The sequence below is a fragment of the Anomaloglossus baeobatrachus genome, chromosome 5, assembly GCF_048569485.1.
Source record: "Anomaloglossus baeobatrachus isolate aAnoBae1 chromosome 5, aAnoBae1.hap1, whole genome shotgun sequence".
NCBI classification, from domain to species: domain Eukaryota; kingdom Metazoa; phylum Chordata; class Amphibia; order Anura; family Aromobatidae; genus Anomaloglossus; species Anomaloglossus baeobatrachus.
In genome coordinates this window covers 516048024-516064442 of record NC_134357.1, presented here as the reverse complement: position 1 = coordinate 516064442, position 16419 = coordinate 516048024, and the positions used below count along the sequence as shown (strand labels likewise).

The 16419-nt window shown below is 45.4% G+C and overlaps 1 protein-coding gene across 1 annotated transcript in view; it reads left to right on the top strand.

The window, feature by feature from the left end:
* Positions 1 to 16419, top strand: part of LOC142312866 (uncharacterized) — a 297096-nt gene that overhangs the window by 150718 nt on the left and 129959 nt on the right. Inside the window, 1 exon segment of the mRNA XM_075351851.1 lies at positions 13730 to 14254. Coding sequence (XP_075207966.1) covers positions 13730 to 14254 — 525 coding nt within the window.

Below are 16419 nucleotides of genomic sequence, written 5' to 3'. Positions count from 1 at the left end.
GAATCGGAGCAATTAATGTGATGCACCACTTCTGGGGTGACTGCAGACTGCTATTTTTGTCTAGCAAGGGCCAAAAAATTCTGGAACTTCCCAGCCAGATAATACCAGCCCCCAGAGGTCTGCTTTACTTTGGCTGGTTATCAAAGATGGGATGGCTTGGGGGGACACCCACACTTTTCAATTATGCAAATAAATGGCAGGGGACTCCATGTCATTTTGTCTTTAAAATGTATTTTCTTCAGAGCAGAGAGAACACGCATCTCCCCCCCCCCCCCCATGCTGAACAGCTTGTTGATTGGCATCAAACTTTATTCAGCACTCAGACACTGATTCAGTAAAAAGTTTGTTTGAACACCAGACACTAGGTGTACGGTATGAAGAAAAAACAAAAAGCCAGCACCAAATGTGCACTACAGCACTAAACATTCCAAACTGTACTTATTATAAAAAAATTTTTTGAGATTTTTGGCAAAAAATTGCAATTTCTTGAGCTGCTTCGCCACGTCACGGCAAATCTCATTTGAAGCAGTCCTACACTAAAATATTTTTATAAAATGTGCCATACGGCCTCACATATGAATAGTAGAACTGCTCTTAGCAGCACTCACCTGGTCTATTTCAATCCCGTACCCATGACTGAGCTGAGTCATGACTGTGGGCGGGACAGGTCCAAGCAAATGCTGCATGAAGTAAATAGCCTGTGGACAAAGCCTGATGACTTAATGTGAACAGTCACCAACCGCCAAAATCCAGACAGATGGAATACATCCCAAATTGGGGTACATAGCAAGGTGGAGGTCAACCACCGACCAATTCAATGAAGAAAAAACAAAAAGCCAGCACCAAATGTGCACTACAGCACTAAACATTCCAAACTGTACTTATTATAAAAAATTTTTTTGAGATTTTTGGCAAAAAATTGCAATTTCTTGAGCTGCTTCGCCACGTCACGGCAAACCTCATTTGAAGCAGTCCTACACTAAAATATTTTTATAAAATGTGCCATACGGCCTCACATATGAATAGTAGAACTGCTCTTAGCAGCACTCACCTGGTCTATTTCAATCCCGTACCCATGACTGAGTCATGGCTGTGGGCGGGACAGGTCTGAAGTCTGAACTGTACAGTTTTGGGGTTGCTCATCCCTAATAATGACAGGAGCATGATCTCAGGCTTGTCAGTGCAGCACTGACAGATGTTTTACAATACATTATACCAGTATCTGAACAAGAAAAGTTAATGTCCTATATAGGAACTAAGTAAAAAAACAAAAAAAATCAAAACCTGAAAATATATTACACCAATAAATGCATTTATTTATTTATTTAAAAAGAGAAAAAGTACACTTAGTTGATATCATTGTTAACCCCTTCAGTGAACACTGTAAAAAATAAACAGTTTTTACTATGTCTTTTCATCATACAGATGACAAAAAGCACAATAAAACACAATCATATAGTTATACATAAATAAAAATGGTGAAAACATCTTGTTTCACAAAAAACAAGCTGCCATACAGCTGTGTCAGCAAAAGAATAAAAAAAAAGCTGTAACTCTCAGAATACAGCAATTCTATAATTTTTTTTCTTTTCATTAAAATTTTTATGGTGTAAAAGTGACAAAAATTAAAAAGATAAAAATATGGTATGGCTGTAATTGAAATAACGCGAAGAATAAAGCTGTTCTTTCAATTTTACAACACTGTGAATGCCATAAAAAATCCTGAATTGTTTCTTCTTGATTCTGCTTCACGAAAAGCAGAATTGAAAGTGATCAAAGAGTTATGACCCTAAATGGTACCGATAAAAATTTCAATTAAAAAACCATACCCCTCAAATTTTGATTATGTAAAAATCTTATTGTTTTAGTGTTAGTAGCCAAAGCTAAAAAAGAAACCTATATAAATCTAATTTCGCTGTAGTCGTTCTGACATGGGGCATAAATCTGCCTTTTCACTTATACCATGAGGTGAAAGGTATTAAGAAAAAAAGTCCATTTCGTCAACTACTGTTGATTTTAATTTTCTGCCTCCCAAAGATTGTAGTAAGGGGTACTTTGCACGTTGCGACATCGCTACTGCGATCTCGTCAGGGTCAAATCAAAAGTGACGCACATCCGGCGCCGGTAACGACTTCGCAACGTGTAAAGCCTAGAAGCACCGATAAACGATCGCAAAAGCGTCGAAAATCGGTGATCTGTGTAGTGTCGGTCATTTCCAGAATTTCGCTGCAGCGACAGGTACGATGTTGTTCCTCGTTCCTGCGGCAGCGCACACCGCTGTGTATGAAGCCGCAGGAGCAAGGAACATCTCTTTACCTGCATTCCGCCTGCAATGAGGAAGTAAGGAGGTGGGCGAGATGTTTATGTCCCGCTCATCTCCGCCCCTCCGCTTCTATTGGCTGCCTGCCGTGTGACGTTGCTGTGATGCCGCACGACCCGCCCCCTTAGGAAGGAGGCGGGTCGCCGGCCAGAACGATGTCGCAGGACAGGTAAGTGCGTGTGAAGCTGCCGTAGCGATAATGTTCGCTACGGCAGTTATCACAAGTTATCGCATCTGCGACGGGGGCGGGGACTATCGCGCTCGGCATCGCTACAATTGGCTAGCGATGTCGCAGCGTGCAAAGTACCCCTAAGGCTCAGCTCACATTTATCCTGCACTCTACACTGAGTGCTTACATTTAGGATTACATGTAAATCTCTGAAAAACGTGATTCAGACAAAATGCCCAACTAAAAATTCACTGCAATGAAGAGGGAGTCACTTTGAACTCCTGTGTGTCCTGTGGTCCAGGGTTGTCCATCTTTTTAGGCGTGCACAAAAGTGCAGTCATCAACAGTTTTGTGCACCTTTTGAATAGAAGAACACAGTTAAGCAGGGGCCAAATCCAGAGTAACTCTGTTGCCTGATTATAGTCAATGGATTTGATGAGGATTTAACCTCAATCACATATTTCACACACTACATAGCTGTAGATGAAAACCTTTATGTAAATACTCAGCAGAGAACATAAGATAAATGTGAACTGATCCAAAATGTTCTGCACGCAAATTGCCATCAACAGCATTCAACTGATTAAAAAAAGTCCCAACTCAGATATTTTCATCTGTCATGGAAAGCACTCAATGGCTCCCCCCCTCCCACCCCCCCCCCCCCCCCCCAAAAAAATCCAGAAAAATCTAGGTACCCAAATCCAAATGCCCCCTTCTTTTTTTTGAGCACCTCAATGTGGCTGAACCATAGTTAACATCAACATGATTGGAATTATTGTACTGAGGGTAGCCCGCTTAATGTACAGGATGTGTTGCGGGCGGCGGGGCGCTGCGCTCACCACGCTCGGGTCCGGCGCTGCTGCTCGGTGGCTCGAGCGGTGGGCTGGATCCGGGGACTTGAGCGGCGCTCCTTGCCTGTGAGTGAAAGGGGTGTTTTGTTGGTGTTTGGGGTGTCGGTTTGTGACGCCACCCATGGTGTGTGGTGAGGTTGGGCACCACCGCTGCTCTGTACGGGGATCCCGGGAGCGGTGACAGGGAGCAGCTGGGATGTTTTCCTCCCCTCCGTGGGTAGGGGGATTGTGGTAGTCCCGGGGCCCGGATTGATTGTTTGTTTGATGGATTGCGGGGCTTGACCAGGTGCAGGGTCGCGGGGCAGCGCAGTGCCAGACGGCACGGTGGTACTTACTCAGCCAGTAACGCACACGGAGTCTCTGGTGAAACAAACGGCTGGATGGACGGGTCCCACAGACGGCTGAGACGGTCACTCTCGGTAGGTTGGCGGTAACTGTCTCTCCCTGCACCGGTGTTATGTTCTCGGCCCCGATGGCTTCCCACCGGTAACCCGCTCCCCAGCGGTATGTTTGCCGGAGGAGCCCCTTTTGCCCGCAGGCGCTGGCCCTGGGAACTCTAGCTGTGGCGGTAGCTGTACTTCCCTTCACGGTTGAGCGGTTGCCTTCAGTCGGGTCTTTATTGCTGGGAAACCCCGGAGGTTCCCGTCGCTGACGGATTTGACCGGTTTAACGGTGACTCCAAGCCTGGTCTGGGTCCGTAGGCCCTGCCGAATGGTGCTGGCCTCTCTTCAGTCCCCGGTCCGGTACCGGCGGGTCACCGCCCATCCCCGGTCCTTACGGTTGTGCTTCAATCGGCCTCGCCTGCAGACGGTCACCACCGTCTGCCAACCTTGCTGTTTCTGTGCCCGGGCCACGTACCCGGACATGGTCAGACTGCTCCTTTACCACTTCACTCCTTCACTTTCACTCTCCTCACTGTTCTCTCTGTTCTAACTGTTCTGCCCTCTTTTCCCGCCTCCAGGACTGTGAACTCCTCGGTGGGTGGGGCCAACCAACTTGCTCCACCCCACCTGGTGTGGACATCAGCCCCTGGAGGGAGGCAACAAGGATTTTGTGTGTGCGGCTGATGTGCCTAACCGGGGTGTGGGGTGTGTTGTTGCAGTACTTGTGACGTCCTGGCTTGTCCAGGGCGCCACAGATGCATGTCTCCAGAAGCATGAGCTGGGCACAATGTACAGGCACTGCAATGTTCTGGGCAACATTCACTGCATTTGACTTCACTGGTGTCGTCCAGGGACAGAATCTTCATTACACCCGTAGATGAATCCCCAGAGGAATGAAATTTCCTGAATGTGGTCAGTTGGGGGGGGGGGGGTCTGCTTTTCTGGCACTTGGGGGGGCTTTGAAAATAGAAACCATAAGCTATCCTATGAAAATGTGTACGCCATAAGTCAAGTGGTGCTTCTTCCTTCCCGATCCCTGCTGTGTGGCCAAACAGTACTGTACAGTCACATGTTTGGTTTTGCCACGTTCAGGAGAAATTGTGCAAAATATTATAGGGCTTTTTCATGCTGTTAAAACAATATTTTACAGGTAAAAAAATTTTTATTCACTGCCCAATAGTATAAAATTCTGTGACACACTTGTAGGGTCACTATGCTCACTGCACCTCTTGAGTTCATTGAGGGGTGCAGTTTGTAAAATGAGGTCATGTGACGCCCTGGCAAAACCAGGTAGTCACAAATAGGCCCCCGCATTACACCTTTCCCTCACAAGGAAACGCACAGCCAACCATTAAACCCTAGTCACCCCCCCTTAGGGACTGATAGACACACCAGGGGGTGGAACCAGTCGGTTGGTAGACGCCCGCCTAGGAGTCTAGACAGCCCAGTGCGGGAAAAGCAGGCAGATCAGTTTGAGAGTTCAGTAGTGGAGGTCAGGCCTGTGTGTCAGGTCTGAAGTAAACTGACAGGTAGCAGGGTAAGAGCCCTGGTGCCACTGGCTAGGAGGCAGACGGTGGTGTCCGTCGGCAGGAGACGGGAAGACAACTCAGCAGAACCGAGGTGGACCGGGACAGGGTTGTAGCCCGCCGGTATTTACACCGGGGACCCGACCGGAAACCGTGCACAAAGTGGGTACTCGGACCCTGAAGCCAGGAACCAGAACCTACTGAAACTGGTTATTTAACCGATTGAGGCCAGGACTAGAGGTCCTGTACCACCCAAAGTCCCTCATAGAAGACAACAGCCCACCGAATAGGGATAAGAGGTCACCGCCAAGGCCCAGAGATCCCACGGGCCAGTGTCTACGGGCACGGCTCCTTAGGCCACATCCAGCCGGGAGCGGACTCCTACGTTTCATACAAGGAAGTCTTTTCTACTAAAAAGGTGCAGGAAAAGGATAGAGACAACCAGCCAGGTGAGGGATCCCGAACGCAACTGGCCGCGGCACCGGCCACCACCACCTTGGTTTACCAGAGACTTGTGTGTTTTCCTACTGACAGTGAGGACACCAACATTTTCCCCACTCCACCCCCTGCGGCCGCCATCTTCCCTGCACCAGAGCCATCTGGTCCCGGGGCAACCATCCCTGCCCACGGAGGGGTTAACATTTTGTTGCACAACATCTCCCCCGGGAGCCCCGTAACAGCAGCGGTGGTGTCCCTCACGAACCTATTACGGCCTAGCCTGTACATCTACGTCCCCCATTTTATTCGGTGTGTCCGCGAGACCCCCGGGTCCGGAGACCCTTGAGCCACCACCCCTGAAGGTCCGGACCCGAGCAGCGACGGGGGCGGCACACCCACTTATGGGGTGTCTACTTCCCTGGCATGTTAGGTGCTTTGCCAATATGTCATGGCACCCCCAAACCATTGCACTCATTATGCACTCAAATATGGCACTCCTTCCCTTCTGAGCTTTTTGATTGTGCATCAAAAGTAGTTTTTGACTACATATGTAGTATAGGCAAACTCAGGAGAAAATGGACCAGAGAATTTACTGCACAATTTCTCTTGCTATCCTTTTTGAAAATTAAAACTTTGGTACTAAAACAACATTTTAATGCACAAAAAAAATGGAAGTTTTTTTTTTTTTCTTCCACAGCCCATTGTTATAAAATTCTGTGAATCACCTGATTGTAAAAATTGCTCACTACCTCCCAAGATTAATTCCTTGAGAAGTATAGTTTCCACAATGGGTTCACTTGTGCAGGGATTTCTACTATTTTGGCATTTTCAGGACTCTTCAAGTAGGAAATGGTATCCACAACCAGTTCCAGCCTGTATTCAGGAGAAATTGCACAAAAAAGTGTATGTTTCACTTTCTCCTGTTACCCTTGTGAAAATGAAAAAATTGGGATTAAACTTTTTGTGGTAAAAATTAGCAAAGGGCGAATAGTAAGATATTTAGGTTTGGAATATTTGTACTGAGTACTCTTCCAGTATTTGTCACAAATAAGGAACCTAATTCAAATCGATGGGGAACCTGAGTATTTTTTTTTTTTTTTTTTTTTGAAGATTTCCCAGAATAATGCCCGGGTTCCCCATTGACTTTCATAAGGTTCGTTATTCGTAATGAATACTGGAATAGTAATCTGTATTCAGTAAGCATCATCAAAACCGGAATATTTCCCTCTTCGCCCATCGCTAGTGTGCCGCCTCGTGTCAGTCGGGCTGCTTGGATCCGGATCGTCGGTGGCTCGAGGGGTGTCCAGACCCAGGGGTCGTGCGGCCACTCAAATGAAGGGGGTATTTACAGGGAATTGTGTTAGAGTTCGTGACACCACTGGTGGTACAGTCAGGGCCAGAAATATTTGGACAGTGACACAAGTTTTGTTATTTTAGCTGTTTACAAAAACATGTTCAGAAATACAATTATATATATATAATATGGGCTGAAAGTGCACACTCCCAGCTGCAATATGAGAGTTTTCACATCCAAATCGGAGAAAGGGTTTAGGAATCATAGCTCTGTAATGCATAGCCTCCTCTTTTTCAAGGGACCAAAAGTAATTGGACAAGGGACTCTAAGGGCTGCAATTAACTCTGAAGGCGCCTCCCTCGTTAACCTGTAATCAAAAGGTCTGGGGTTGATTACAGGTGTGTGGTTTTGCATTTGGAAGCTGTTGCTGTGACCAGACAACATGCGGTCTAAGGAACTCTCAATTGAGGTGAAGCAGAACATCCTGAGGCTGAAAAAAAAGAAAAAATCCATCAGAGAGATAGCAGACATGCTTGGAGTAGCAAAATCAACAGGCTCAAAAAGGCCTGGGCGTCCACGGATGACAACAGTGGTGGATGATCGCCGCATACTTTCTTTGGTGAAGAAGAACCATTTCACAACATCAACTGAAGTCCAGAACACTCTCAGTGAAGTAGGTGTATCTGTCTCTAAGTCAACAGTAAAGCGAAGACTCCATGAAAGTAAATACAAAGGGTTCACATCTAGATGCAAACCATTCATCAATTCCAAAAATAGACAGGCCAGAGTTAAATTTTGCTGAAAAACACCTCATGAAGCCAGCTCAGTTCTGGAAAAGTATTCTATGGACAGATGAGACCAAGATCAACCTGTACCAGAATGATGGAAGAAAAAAGTTTGGAGAAGAAAGGGAACGGCACATGATCCAAGGCACACCACATCCTCTGTAAAACATGGTGGAGGCAACGTGATGGCATGGGCATGGATGGCTTTCAATGGCATTGGGTCACTTGTATTTATTGATGACATAACAGCAGACAAGAGTAGCCGGATGAATTCTGAAGTGTACCGGGATATACTTTCAGCCCAGATTCAGCCAAATGCCGCAAAGTTGATCGGACGGCGCTTCATAGTACAGATGGACAATGACCCCAAGCATATAGCCAAAGCTACCCAGGAGTTCATGAGTGCAAAAAAGTGGAACATTCTGCAATGGCCAAGTCAATCACCAGATCTTAACCCAATTGAGCATGCATTTCACTTGCTCAAATCCAGACTTAAGACGGAAAGACCCACAAACAAGCAAGACCTGAAGGCTGCGGCTGTAAAGGCCTGGCAAAGCATTAAGAAGGAGGAAACCCAGCGTTTGGTGATGTCCATGGGTTCCAGACTTAAGGCAGTGATTGCCTCCAAAGGATTCGCAACAAAATATTGAAAATAAAAATATATTTTGTTTGGGTTTGGTTTATTTGTCCAATTACTTTTGACCTCCTAAAATGTGGAGTGTTTGTAAAGAAATGTGTACAATTCCTACAATTTCTATCAAATATTTTTGTTCAAACCTTCAAATTAAACGTTACAATCTGCACTTGAATTCTGTTGTAGAGGTTTCATTTCAAATCCAATGTGGTGGCATGCAGAGCCCCACTCGCGAAAATTGTGTCACTGTCCAAATATTTCTGGACCTAACTGTATGTGGTAATGTGGAGTACCACCGCTGCAGTTGAGTACCCAGGGTGATGGAGTGGGGCAGCCAGGTGTTAGAACCCTCCACGGGTAGGGGGAATGCCCCGGGATTCGGTCATGGTGTTAGGGGAGTGCCATTGGGTGCAAAGGGGGTTCTCTGTTGGTCCCGGTATTATGGAACTAGTCGGGTCCCGCTCCCCAGTATGGATAACTGTGGGAGCTTGCTCTCAGGGTTCACGCTTGGGATTTTCTGGACCGTTTTAGTGGAAAGTCCTATCCCCCTCGTTGCACTAGTACCCCGATTTTTGGAGCGGGTGGAAAGCGGATCTTGGAGGCTCCATTCTAGTCAGGTAAATTGTCAGGTTGCATGAAGCTACTCCCTGACCTAGGGTCCACGTACCCCGTCGTGCCCTGGTCCCAGCCCTGTGATGGAACAAGGCCGCCGGCTGTCCTCCTCGACAGTTCCGTGCCCCTTCTCACGACCCCCTGCGACTGGGGGTCCAGCTCCTCTAGGCCCAGACCACCGTCTGCTACCTAGACCGTTCCTAGGAGCCTTGCTCCTGACCTTCTCTCTCCTTTACTTCCAAACTACTTCTCCCTCACTCCTGACATCCCCTAACCAACCCCCCCAAGTGGACGACCCTATTCCTCTCAGGCCGTCCACTGGTGTGGCTGGGGTGCAGAGTGTACCTAGGATTTTATTAGCTGATGTAGGCAACACCATATAGTTGGGGGGTGCGCAGCATGGGGGATGGAGCACGATGGGGGGTGCGCAGCATGGGGGATGGAACACGATGGGGGGTGGGCAGCATGGGGGATGGAGCACGATGGGGGGTGCGCAGCATGGGGGATGGAGCACGATGGGGGGTGCGCAGCATGGGGGGCGCGCAGCATGGGGGATGGAGCACGATGGGGGGGTGCGCAGCATGGGGGATGGAGCACGATGGGGAGTGCGCAGCATGGGGGATGGAGCACGATGGGGAGTGCGCAGCATGGGGGATGGAGCACGATGGGGGGTGCGCAGCATGGGGGATGGAGCACGATGGGGAGTGCGCAGCATGGGGGATGAAGCACGATGGGGAGTGCGCAGCATGGGGGATGGAGCACGATGGGGGGTGCACACCTCCCCCCCCCCCAAACCACACACACACCGCCACACACACACTGGGAACCACAAACACCGCCCTACACAGACACCCAACACACAAACAGCGCGGCGCACACAAATATACGCACATGCCGCACAACACACACATTGCACAAAACATACCTCCCACCAAAACACACACACCACACCCACACAAACCGTGCAACACACAGCGCTCCACAAACAACGCAACACACACAACGCAACACACAAACAACACCGCTCTCACCCCCCGCCACACCCAGACAACACCCAGAACATGTACAGCGCCCTACATAAACACTTGGTAACTACACACAACAACATCTATATCTATCTATCTATCTATCTATATATATATATATATATATATATATATATATATATATATATATATATATATATATATATATATATATATATATATATATATATATATATATATATATATACATACACACATATATATATATATATACATACACACATATATATATATATATACATACACACATATATATATATATATATATATATATACATACACACATATACATACACACATATATATATATATATATATACACACATATACATATATATATATATACACACATATACACATATATATATATATATATATATATATATATATATATATATATATACACATATACATATATATATATATATATATATATATATATACACATATACATACATATATATATATATATATATATACACATATACATACATATATATATATATATATATACACACATATACATATATATATATACACACATATACATATATATATATATACACACATATACATATATATAAATATACACACATATACATATATATAAATATATATATACACACATATATATATAGCTCAGTGTGTGTATGTATGTCCGCTAAAGGAATTCGCACAGTCTCATTTACAATCACGAAATCTTGCACACTCAATGTGACTCAGTGAACGTCATAGCCTATGTTTTGACGGGAAAATTTAACCCCGCTCTTTACAGATACTCTCCAAAATCATACCTACATTAAAGTCAATGGAGCTGGGAACTGATCTGTTATTATAGACTCCTATTATGACCAGGCTGATGTAATTCACATGACCTTACCTGTATACTCACTGTGGGGGGTTTTATGAGGTAATATATTGGCTGTTTTGACAGTTACCCTTGAGATTTGTCAGGTGGCCTATCGCAACCAATCACAGCTCTGGTTGCTATAGGCAACGAAGGACATTGTTGGTGTAAAACAGCTTATGTGTGAGGTAATGATTTCTGTGGTGATGCTTAGCCAATGCTGTTGTAGAGGCTGATGTAAGTCACATGACCTTCACTGTATACTAATTGTGTGGGGTTTTATATGCAATTTAATTGGACATTTGTTGTCAGACACTAAGAAAAGCTGTACTATGGCTCAATGACCAATCTAAAGTAAGGAATGTAAGGCTGACACACATGACTACGTTTTGAGGGGAACATTTTCACCCCACGCTTTCTCTAAGTGATGTAAGTCACATGACTTTACCTGTATAGTATACTGGGGTTTTATGAGGTAATAGTTTGGCTGTTTTGACAGTTAGCCTAGATATTTTTCAGGTGGCCTATAGCAACCAATCACAGTTCTGCTTCTATTTTGCTACAGGTCATTAATAGCAGGTGTGATTGGTTGCTATAGGTGTCAAAAGACATTTTTAGTGTAAGAAGCTTGTGTGAGGTGATATGATTTCTGTGGTGACAGGTAATGTTGTTGTAGAGTCTGATGTAAGTCACTGGACCTTTACTGTATATTAATTGTGTGGGGGTTTTATATACTGTCAGTTACAGACAATAATGCCCCGTACGAAAAGAAAATTGATTGGACGATTGTCATCAGACGCTACGAGAAAAGCTACATTACGGCTCAATGACCAACCTGAAGGAAGGGAAGCAAGCTGGCAGACTTGAGAACAAGAGCTGCTTCCTCAAGGGCCACTGAAACCTCTCATCAGACAGAAGCAAGACTTACAGACTTGAGAACAAGAGCTGCTTCCTCAAGGGCCACTGAAACCTCTCATCAGACAGAAGCAAGACTTACAGACTTGAGAACAAGAGCTGCTTCCTCAAGGGCCACTGAAACCTCTCAGCAGAGAGAACGAATTACCAGTATGAGAATCAGAATTTCTGCCATCAGGACAGAGGAAAAGGTTGGAAACTTGAAAAACTCTGCCTTCTGCTACCATCCAGACATAAACTATCAGAATAATCCAATAGTTAATATAGGAAAAATGGATGTGCTCTGCATGTACTGCAATGCCCTGAGGTGGAGAGATGAACCGCCAGGTTTATGCTGGGCAAATGGCAAGGTAAAACCTCTTCCTCTCCTGCCACCACCTGATCCCCTTAAGTCTCTGATGACAGGGACCACTGCAACATCAAAACATTTCTTGGACAACATAAGGAAGTACAACTCCTGCTTTCAAATGACTTCATTTGGTGCAACAAGAGAAGTTTTTACAACAGAATTTATGCCCACGTTCAAGGACAGATTTACCACTCAATTGGCTCGCTCACTGCTTCCAATACAAGGAAAAGAACCTCAATTTCTTCAACTCTACTTTATGGGAAATGTAGAAGCAGAGGCTCAGAGATGGATTATTTAAAGAGAGGTGCTCTTTAAATAATCCATATGTTCAACTTTTCAAGACTGCACTTGAATGCATGCCAAGTGACGATTACAAAATTCTAATTAGAGCTGACATAACACCACAAGGTGAACATCAGCAACGTTTCAATGCTTCCACATTTGATGAGGTAGCTATCTTGATTGTGGGAAATGAGTTTCAAAGCCGTGACATTATGCTTAAGAAAAGGAACAATGGTTTACAACGAGTAGCAGAAACTCGCAGGTCCTATGATGCTCTGCAATATCCAATCATCTTTTGGCAGGGGCAGAATGGCTATCACTTTGAAATACCTCAGACAGATCCTGCAACAGGAAGTGTCAGCTATGGACTTCTATGCGTATAGGATCATGACAAGGGTTGCTGAAGAAAATCACATCCTCAAATGCAGACGGCTCTTCCACCAATTCATTGTTGACATGTATGCAAAGATCGAGAGTGAACGTCTTCTGTATATCCGATTTAAATCAAAAGAAGCTCAGAGCCGAGTTATACATTCACCTTAGAGATGCTGTGGCAAATGATGCTGATCCAAATGAGTTGGGTAAAATGGTCATTCTTCCATCAACTGTCACTGGACGCCCACGACACATGTATGAATACACACAAGATGCAATGACTTATGTGAGAAAGTATGGCCATCCAGATCTCTTTATTACCTTCACTTGCAATCATGATTGGGAGGAAATCAGGGGGCACCTGTTACCAGGTCACAAATCTATGAATTGCCATGACATCATTGAACGAGTTTTTAAAAGAAAAGTTGCAAAAATGATTCATTTGATTACAAAAGCACACATTTATGGCGAGACACAGTGCTGGATGTATTCAATTGAATGGCAAAAAAGAGGCCTTCCTCATGCCCATATCTTAGTCTGGCTCAAACTCAAATTACAGCCCACTGAAATTGACAATATCATTAGTGCCGAATTGCCAGACCCTGAGAGTGACACATTGCTGTTTGACACCATTGCAAAGAACATGATCATGGTCCCTGTGGGAGGCTCAACAAAAATGTTGTCCCTGTATGGTTGATGGCAGGTGTTCAAAGAATTACCCACGAAACCTTGTACAAGAAACAAACAGGGCAAGGTGGATATCCAGTCTACCGAAGAAGAGAACCAGGGGATAGCGGTTTCACAGCAAAACTCAAAATGCGGGTTGGAACATCACTCCAATAGATAGAAATTGACAAAAAGTGGGTGGTGCCTTACAATCCTTTGCTGTGTAAAATTTTTCAGGCCCACATCAACGTAAAATCTTCCCACTCTGTGAAATCAATTAAGTACATATGCAAATATGTCCACAAAGAAAGTGATCAAGCAGTTTTTGAACTCCAGAAAAATGGACCTATTATTGATGAAGTGCAGGCATTCCAGATGGGCAGGTACATCAGCAGCAATGAAGCTGTTTGGAGAATACTAGGGTTCTCAATTCATGAGCGCTACCCACCAGTTGTGCATCTCAGTGTTCACTTGGAAAATGGACAGAGGATTTACTTTGACCCAGCAAAGTTGCGCCAGCAGCTTCTAACTACACCTAAAACCACCCTCTTGGCATTTTTGAACTATGTCAACAAGATCCATTTGCAAAAACAATTCTCTACTGTGATGTACCAAAGTACTACACTTGGAACGCATCCAGAAAAACACTGGAAAGGAGGAAACCGGGGCTTGACGTTGAAGGTCATCCAGGGGTCAAAGCAAATGATTCTCTTGGTCGCGTCTACACTGTTCATCCATCAAATGCAGAGTACTTCTACCTGCGTATGTTACTTCATGTTGTCAAGGGCCCAACATCATTTTCTGACCTGAAGACTGTTGGAGGCCATGTCTGTGAAACATTTAGGGAAGCATGTGTGACGCCCTGGACCCCAAGGGTCACAGGTAACAACACCTACCACATTACACACACACCCCCATCCCCTGTGAGGACACATCAGTCACCCGAAAGGGAGACCTGATGCCTTCCTCAGGGCCAGTAGAGCACACCAGGTGGGCGGAGTCAGGCAGAAAGGCACGCCCACAGAGGAGAATACTGCCCTGAGGCAGGAAATACAAACAGAAGAGTGTACAGTGACAGTGAGAGGAGTGGAGTTGCAGAGTTGTCAGGGACCCAGGTTGGAGCCTGGGATCCCCTTAACGTCAGGCAGGCAGATGGTGGTGGCCGCCTGCAGGAGTACCGGTACAGCAACCAGCGACTGGGTCTCAGTTCATAGTGGGGTACCACAGGGGTCAGTATTGGGCCCGCTTCTTTTCAACATATTTATAAATTACCTTGTTGGGGGCATGCGGAGTAGAATTTCAATATTTGCAGATGATACTAAACTATGCGGGGTAATCAATACAGAGGAGGATAATTTTATATTACAGGGAGATTTATGTAAATTGGAGGATTGGGCTGAGAAGTGGCAATTGAAGTTTAATGTAGATGAATGTAAGGTCATGCACTTGGGTAGAGGAAATAACATTTATGATTATGTACTTAATTGTAGAACACTGGGTAAAATAGACACAGAAAAAGACTTGGGTGTATGGGTGGATGGTAAACTTCACTTTAGTGGACAGTGTCAGGCAACTGCTGCCAGGGCTAATAAAATAATGGGATGTATTAAAAGAGGTATAATTGTTCATGAAAAAAAATATAGTTATACCTCTGTACAAGTCACTAGTGCGACCGCACTTAGAATACTGTGTACAATTCTGGTCACCGATATATAAGAAGGACATAGCTGAACTGGAGAGGGTGCAGAGAAGAGCGACCAAGATTATTACAGGAATGGGTGGGCTGCAATACCAAGACAGGTTATTAAACTTGGGGTTTAGTTTGGAAAAACGAAGGCTTAGGGGGGATCTAATCACAATGTATAAATATATGAGGGGACAGTACAGAGACCTTTCCAAAGATCTTTTTACACCTAGACCTGCGACTGGAACACGGGGGCATCCGCTACGTCTTGAGGAAAGAAGGTTTAATCATAATCACAGACGAGGATTCTTTACTGTACGAGCAGAGAGACTGTGGAACTCTCTGCCGCATGATGTTGTAATGAGTGATTCACTACTAACATTTAAGCAGAGCCTGGACGCCTTTCTTGAAAAATATTCATTATGAATTAATATTACCAGTTATGTATATTAGATTTTATGACAGGGTATTGATCCAGGGAACTAGTCTGATTGCCGGATGTGGAGTCAGGAAGGACATTTTTTCCCCATTGGAACTTGTTTGCCACATTAGGGTTTTTTTTTTTTTTTGCCTTCCTCTGGATCAACATGTTAGGCTACAGCTTGAACTAGATGGACTTAGTTTTTACGGTTGAAGGGAGACTCTATGATACTATGATACTATGATACTATGAAACCGTAGGGACCGGGCCAGGGTTGGAGCCCGCCGGCCCTGAACCGGGGAGTTAACCGTGTACCAGAGCACCAGAAACCAGGTACACAGACCCCGTCCTAGCTTAGAAGCCACTGAGTTTAGGCAAATTGACTAATTGCTGGCTGGACCTCACGGGTTCATCCACACCCAAAGTCCCGAAAGAAGCCAAAAGCCCACCGATACCGGGTGAGTGCCACCGCCAAGGGCCAAACACCCGACGGGCCAGTGCTTGCGGGCAACCGAGGGCTCCTCCGGCACCTCAACGCCAGGGAGCGGGCTACCACTGTCCAGGCAGGAGAGCTGAAATACCACAACAAGAGATGCAAGGGAAAGGGGCCACCATCAACCTCGCAGGGGACACAAGCAGCCGGCTGCGGGACCCGACCATACCCGAACTTTGGTTTACCAGTGACTCTGAGTGTGAATTAATAGTGAGTACACCAGTGCCATCCGGGCACGACACTACACCGCAGCACGGTGCCCTGCACCCCGACAACAACACCGTCGCCATCAGTCCTCCCCCACCGGGCCCCGGGACACACCGCCCCTA